Here is a 7,718-nt window from a genome sequence, read left to right on the forward strand (position 1 = left end):
AGCTGGAATACATTGGGATCTGCATTGGTTATAAAATGGATATTAATTTAGCAACATCTGATATATCATCTTCAAGCACTACATTTGTTACAAATTAATTCATTATATGGAACCATTATCTGTGAAAGACGTTGTGTTTATATGTTCAGATTATGTCATTGACATCACATTAGATCTTTATTTAATGCGCCACAGTTCAGGCTTAAGAAGTGACCTAAATGTACCGTAATTCATAAAAAATGATGAGCTGATTATTTTATTATTCCAGTGTTGTATATTTAATATCTATACAACGTTGTTTAAAATCTAACATGAAGCGATTTACATCACCACAATCTTGGGCTATCCAGACATATGAATATTCTGTAGTACATAAAAGCATTCGAACATGTGAAACCCAGTTTGTGCCCCAGTTGTCATCATAGATTTTCATGATACTATAGCAGGCATTTGGGTATCTATTTTGGTTCATACGGATACTTTGGCACCAATATTTCCATACACCTTGAAGAATAATGCTCACACAAATTATATCTGCAAATTTCCCCAAGTACACACATGATGCAGTGTTTTTACTGATTGACAAATTTTAAAATACTCGCCATGAACCTTTTCAATACTCGTTCTATAAGTATAGCCCCAAATTTCACTTTCATAGGTTAAAATTGGTAATGTCTTACTGACAAATATATTATGAGCAATAGATAAAGACATACTTTGATACTTGGTAAACAGTTGAAACAGAGGGAACATGCACGTTTGTGTACAGATAGAGTTTCACCGGCTCTGGACTAAACTAGACCAGATGAAAATACAATTCCAAAGTATTTATAATAAAGGTTGACCTCTACAGGTTAACCTTTAAAGAACCATTTTTCATTCCTCTTAACACGTCCCTCGTTTCCAAAAACAACCACCTTAGATTTATCCAGATTTCATTCAAAACCCCACTTGTTACAAAAAACTTCAAGAATATTCTTAATGATCGTATACATCTTGCCGCTTACACCCTTTTCAAGTAGAAGATATAACAGTTTTTCCTATCAATAAGATCGAAATCGATGAAGGCTACATGAAAACGATGCTTTGCTTTATCCAAGTACTTATGAAATAATAAACAGAGTGAGAACATATCATCTGTGGTAGAATAATTATTTGTAAAACCTCCTTGCCCTTCGTTAAGTAAATCATTATACTCGGCCCAGGTATGCAGTCTTCTTTCAAGAACACAAGTAAATCCTTTAACAATGACACTCAATGTGGATATTCCTCGATAATTGTTGGGATCAGACATATTTCCCTGCTTCTATATAGGTACCAGTAAAGCAACATTCCAAGCAGAGGGAAATAGTCCTGAATCTACGATTAAACAATCCATATAAATGATCAACAAGGGAAGGTGCATTCTTTATGAATTCAAGTGGAAGGCCATCTATCCCAGGTTACGTGCAACAATTTAATATCAGAAATCGCTTTAACAATTTCCTCGTAGCTGTTGGTGCCTGATAACATATCAATGTTTAAACATTTCTCACATGGAAAACTATCATGAGCTTCAAGAAAATGTGCTACATCGTGATCAAATTGTGTAACATCGTGATCAGAAGTATTTAAAAGATATTTAAAGTATGTAAACCATTCACTTGGTGTTATATCATTTCCATCACGTTTACTAGCAATGAGACATTTCAGTTGTTTCCAAAGGTTTCTGGGTTTTTATTATTTGCAGCAACTGACAAATTATTTCAAGCAATGAATGTGTCCTTTTTTCGTTACAAATGCGCCGGAAAATACGTTTGGCCTCCAAGTATTGATTGATATTGACTCTGTTTCTGTTCATACGTAGTATTTCTAAAGTGTTTTATTTCCTACGGTTTAAAAAAGAAGAACATTCTTCATGTAACTAAATCGGTGTTCTTTTTAAATAACATCCTTAGCAACGCCCTGTTAGATTTAAAGTTTTCCCCAGCAAAGCAGAAAAGCTGACATAATTTTTTTAACCGCACCATTAACATAAATCTTTGCAAGAAGGGATGAAAAAATTAAAATTAACACCAAAGATATTCTTCCCATCTTTCCATCGAAACTTCTAAAGGTACATCAAAAGATGGAATATCAGTTGAAGCCGTAGTATAAATAGACGTAGATTCGTGGTTCAAACTGCATGATATAGGTAAATGATCCGACACTGTGGAAGAATATACTCACATATCCGTTAGTAACGAAAACCGACTAGTTGGTGCAAGGAAATAGTCTATTATTATTGGATATTTATATAGCGCACATATCCACGCCAGTGTCAGTCTCAACGGCACATCTTATTATCAATCTCAACTACCTGGGGAGGATACAACTCTTGCTGCCACAAGGCGCATCGAGTTAGTGTGGCTTTCCCATCTTTATCAGTTACCTATTCACAGCTTGGTGGACTGGGACACATAGTTACAAGTTTACTGCACGTTGCTGTCCTCGTACCTAGGTGTTTGCACGTATTCATGTGGCCACCATCTGGTCATATACCAACGGATTCGTGGGTTCTTTGAAGTGCACAGGGTTGTGTACTGTACACTAGGGGTTGTGACAACACTGAAAGAGTCTGCATACAAAGTTGACTCCAAGGTTTTTACACGCGGTCATAGGTGGGCTCGACCCCGACACGTCATGCCCGCTGGATCACTAGCCTGGCGCCTTAACCAGCTCGCCCACCACGCTCCACGCGTACCATTATTCCCAATAAAATTAAAAGAACCATCACTATCCGCTGGCTTTCTTCCATTAACAATGTGAAAGCCCCAAACTTTACATTGTGATACTAACCTATTTTCCGAACCTATTAATTTTTTCATCCGTCGACCTCCTTGTCTGACAGAATGAATCAACATGGAACAGAGATCCGAGATTAAGAAATCTGATATCATCCTCATCCTCCAAAGCGCTAACATACAATCTGATCATCACTACCCCGGATAACCCAAGCTGGCTGTGAGACGCAAGAGGTTTATAGTCTCCTGACTTATTTCACCGGGTACCCATTTTCTGCTGAGTGAAGAGAGGCAACAAACTCACTTGCCTAAGGCGAGACCACATGTATATCACTTGTGCTGCAGGACTGAAGTCCTAGAAACTCTCAGGAGTCAGGCAGTCACGCACGGTCACCCATCCAAGGAATCTCCGCGCTCAACGTTGCTTAACTTGAACTGATTTGTGACCCGAGCTGTATGCACAGGACCACACTCCACCATGCTACCTAAACTTCCTCGTTTTCAGTGTCTCATTAATCAGAAGCTTATGTCATTGCCCCGTAACATGTTTCCGCATTAAGGGTAAACGGCATTTTCAGACACCCCGAGCTGAGAACTTACCTCCATCCGCCGTGGTCGTCGCTGACAGATGGACTCCCCCATGTCACAAACGCCGACGTCTTCGACGCCGGTGCCCTGACGTCGCCGATGTAGGGACAAGAGATACTTGGAGAGCGGTTCACTAAAAGGAAAAAAATAATTATATCATATTTCATTAACAGCAAACCCGGACAACAACGAAGCTAAGTTCTGTTTTAAAAATGTGTGGATAGGGAGTCGGCCGTATATGGATGGTTGATTGGTTTGTTGTATAACGCAATCGCAATATTCCAGCTATATGGTGACTGTCTGAACCAAACAATCGGGTAATCAACAGAATGAGCATCGATCTAAGCAATTGGGATATGATGACATGTGAGCCTGACCACACAATACCTTTAGTTACTGCTTACCCGGATCTTCATGGGTTCTTACAACAGGGTTCTAGATAGACAGTGAGTGAGTGAGTATGGTTTTACGCCGCTTTTAGCAATATTCCAGCAATATCACGGCGGGGGACACCAGAAATGGGCTTCACACATTGTGCCCATGTGGGGAATCGAACCCGGGTCTTCGGCGTGACGAGCGAACGCTTTAACCACTGAGCTACCCCACCGCCCCAGATAGACAGTGTAGTATCAATGGTAGTATTCATTCAGAAACCATATCACACTCAGTTTGCGAGCAAACCAAAACACTGAGAGCCTGGGCCACTGTAGGCAGGAAACCACATTTACAATCGCCATTCCAAAACTCTCTATGGGAGATCAGTTCGTCGCCATGATGCGGAAATGCTACCTCATAACAATCAGATGTGTACCTATGAACGTTTTTCCTCTTTACATGATCATGTGAGGACACGTCCACGGTATGTCACGTGCACTTTCTAACAAGCCAATCAGCATTGCTTTAAAATAAGGGGTTAAAACTAGCCTAGTATTCGAAGTAGCATATCTGATTTCGCGAAAACGGACAGTTCCGAATGGAAGTAATAAAGACTGCGCTTCTGCATAGGTGTTTTTGATGTTATTTCTGCATAGCAACTGCATACAAATGGGAACTGAAGGGAAAATTGTCTTCGATGACGGTTTTCCTATGTTAAGATTAAGAATTTCGAATCGATGTGGCATACAGATGAAGCAAAATAGTTTAAAATGCTAACATCTGATCCGCTGAACCTAAGAAGCCAGAGAGATAGATTAGAATTTCGTTCATTCTTGCCCTGACAGAGTAATAAGGAGGACATGTCAGGTCATTACACAGAGGTATCGAGAGAAAATATCTGATGGTATTGAGATTGCATAACTTTAATACATGACATGGGGATGACACGGTTGTGACGTCAGTTCACTTCCTGTGTTAATGTTAATTGTATAAAGGGTAATACGAGCTTCATAATATTCACATTACCTGGAGGGCGTGGTCTTCTACGTCTGCCTCTGCCACAGCAGTCCACGACAGTGACCAAGGCAAGGCTGAACAGCAGGACATAATAATGTGACGACCACATTGTCCGATCTGGAACAGTCGCGTTGAAATATTTATAAAAATGTCAACAAGGAAGCGGTGTAAATGCTGCTTAACCTGACAGGTAGCATTGTTATAACTATACTCAACAGCAAACAAAACGTCAGTACGAATTCAAAATTACATAGTCCATTCAGTCCATTCAGACCCTTGACTTCAGTATCTAGTGTGACCACCACGAGCGGCAATAACTGCAGCACACCGTCTATGCATGGAGTGCACCAATCGATTGAACCACACTCCGAGAATGGCCTGGCGCAATTAATCGGCTGTGTTCGGCCTTGGTATGACATTTTTCAGTCTCCTCTGAATTCCATCCCAAAGATGTTCAAATGGGTGTAAACCAGGACAAAGGACTGTCCACTGCATAATGTTGACACCGTTCTGCTGCTGTAGGATGACCCGTGTATAGTTTGGCATGAAATGCATGTGGACCCGGTTTTTGTAAATATCTCTTCATCCAATGATCCAATCGATCTCAAACTGTGCAAGTGGATGTTTTGTCAGACAACCTAATCACATTGTAAATCACCGATTTTATGCATTTGTATTAAAGAATCTGTCTATGTAACTGTCAACAAAATAAACAGCAGAACGCAGACTGCTTGCAGAGGGAGACAGCCAATGACCTGTAACAGCGGCAGTGTTGGGTCATAAAGGTCAACGTTCGTCAATGTAGGTCAGCTATGCACGTGACAGGTATGAAGAGGTGTCACAGATCGTGAATAGGGTAAGGTGGGTGCCAACTGTTAACCATCATGCGGAGCATCCGGAGCATCCGTTATCATGCTGGAAGATGTTGTTCCGGTGATATGCGAAATGTGGTCTGAGAGCTTGGTCGATGTAGTGCACCGCTGTGATGCCGCCTCCTCTCCCTGGAGCAAGGTTTTGGAACAGCACCGGACCGACTCTCTGGTTCAGGCCAAATCCACCCTATACCATGATGCGCTCTCTTTCTCTCACACACACACACACACACACACACACACACACACACACACACACACAGAGAGAGAGAGAGAGAGAGTCACACTCACTCTCTCTCTCTCTCTCTCATCACACACACACACACACACAGAGACACACACACACGTCTCTTTCCATAACACATTTGTGTGAGTAACGGTGCCAACGTCGTCGCCATATTGTTGTTCTGCCAGCTGCAGTACCGACTCTCATCTGTGAACAGAACAGTTCTCCATTGCCTGTATCGCCAGTTTTGGTGTTGGAGCATTGGAGGTTCCCGCTGTTAAGACGTCGGCATACTGTATCAGTACTGATTGGTCTTCCGTGTGTTCCCACTGCCTGCGTGCTGTTTCGGATGCCTGCATGAAGGGATTCTGTACATGCTGTCGCACAACATATGGCGGTCTTGTCGTCTTGTGGTCACCCTTGGTCTGCAAGTACGGGGGCGATCATTTGTGGTGTTGGTGGCCGGGAAACGTTGCTGCAGCATGTAGATGCTCCAAATGTGTTTCAACCAGGTTTAGCGGTCTATGTTATAGGACTGGTCCTTGTAAACAGCACGTACAGCATGAGTTGCATGAACGAGATCAGGTTGAGTGTTTGAGACCATTTCCTGGGTTCCATTCTAAGTTTGGGAAGGAATGTCTTTGCTCAGGTAAAGTTGGAGATGTTGTCAAAAATATACAATCAAAACATTGAAAGAGTTTACAGTTTACAGGAAAATTATAAATTGACGTTTCTTTTGCTGCTTAGTATATATCCGGGCGCCCAGAACGTTGGGTCAGTCAAACCAGTGACTGGAAACACCTGCCAACACCATTGTGAATGAGTGAGTGAGTTTAGTTTTACGCCGCTTTTAGCAATATTCCAGCGATATCACAGCGGGGGACACCTGAAATGGGCTTCACATATTTTGAAAAAAGATCAGCAGTGAACTTTAAACAGCAACAGCAACATTCTCCATTAAATTAAATTCTCCATTATCGTGTACAATCCCTCGCGATCATTCTAACCGGGCACGGCTATAAACACGGGGCTACTTTCTTGTTATTCTCTATACTTCACGCACAGGTTTTATTGACAGCGGTATATTTTCATGGTTTAAGTATGTGTTCGTACACCGACCGAAGCCTTGGGCATAATGCAGTTAAGTACACGTTTCCTAACCTAGATATGGGACGCCCTTTGCTGAATATTTAGGTCACGTTATTTGGACTGAGAAGTTAAGAAGAATAAGTAAAACTGAAAGAAGTAGCGGTATACACAGCGTTATTGTCGATGATTGTATCCGTAAAGTATGGAAGTACATTAGTGCCACAATCTAAATATCTTCCTCATCTACGTAGAAGGCACTTTCAATTCCACAATGACATTGAGTTGTGACGTTACCACCTTAACTGGATATAGTTTCAACAAACAATGGAAACACTTTAATAACCATATATTATATTATGTGTGTGCGTGCGTGCGTGCGTGCGTGTGTGCGTGCATAGGACGTTCATTTACATTCGTCCTTTCCTGTATTATCACAGCTAGCTGAACTCATTTCGAAGTATCAGCGTTAAAATGAAAACAAAGCTCAATTAAATTCTTTTAACGACACACGTAAGTGAAAACTGAGTTAGCTGAATGTTGTGATAATACCTCAATGAAGACTCATTAAGGTTGTAAGTTAACAAATCAGTCATTATCAATTAAGCCAGAGGTTATATATAACAGTCTGGGGAATTGTCAGTTACTCGAGAAAATAGTGAGTATAGTTTTACGCCGCTTTTAGCAATGATCCATTAATATCACGGAGGCCCCATAAATGACCATCACATATTGTTCTCGTGTGGGGAATCGAACCCGGGTCTTGGGCGTGGCGAGCGAACACGTTAAACT

At 41.4% G+C, this 7,718-nt stretch overlaps 1 protein-coding gene across 2 annotated transcripts in view; it reads right to left on the bottom strand.

The window, feature by feature from the left end:
• Positions 1 to 7,718, bottom strand: part of LOC124287699 — a 48,313-nt gene that overhangs the window by 39,985 nt on the left and 610 nt on the right. For both annotated transcript variants that reach the window (XM_046725194.1, XM_046724536.1), the window contains exons 2-3: positions 4,752 to 4,859; positions 3,363 to 3,483 (exon numbers count right to left, since the gene is read on the bottom strand). In XM_046725194.1, coding sequence (XP_046581150.1) covers positions 3,363 to 3,483; positions 4,752 to 4,851 — 221 coding nt within the window. In that variant the 5' untranslated portion in view covers positions 4,852 to 4,859. The remainder of the gene's footprint in view (positions 1 to 3,362; positions 3,484 to 4,751; positions 4,860 to 7,718) is intronic.

This window comes from Haliotis rubra, unplaced genomic scaffold (genome assembly GCF_003918875.1).
Source record: "Haliotis rubra isolate DU_JTF1 unplaced genomic scaffold, ASM391887v1 Scf1, whole genome shotgun sequence".
NCBI classification, from domain to species: Eukaryota; Metazoa; Mollusca; class Gastropoda; order Lepetellida; family Haliotidae; genus Haliotis; species Haliotis rubra.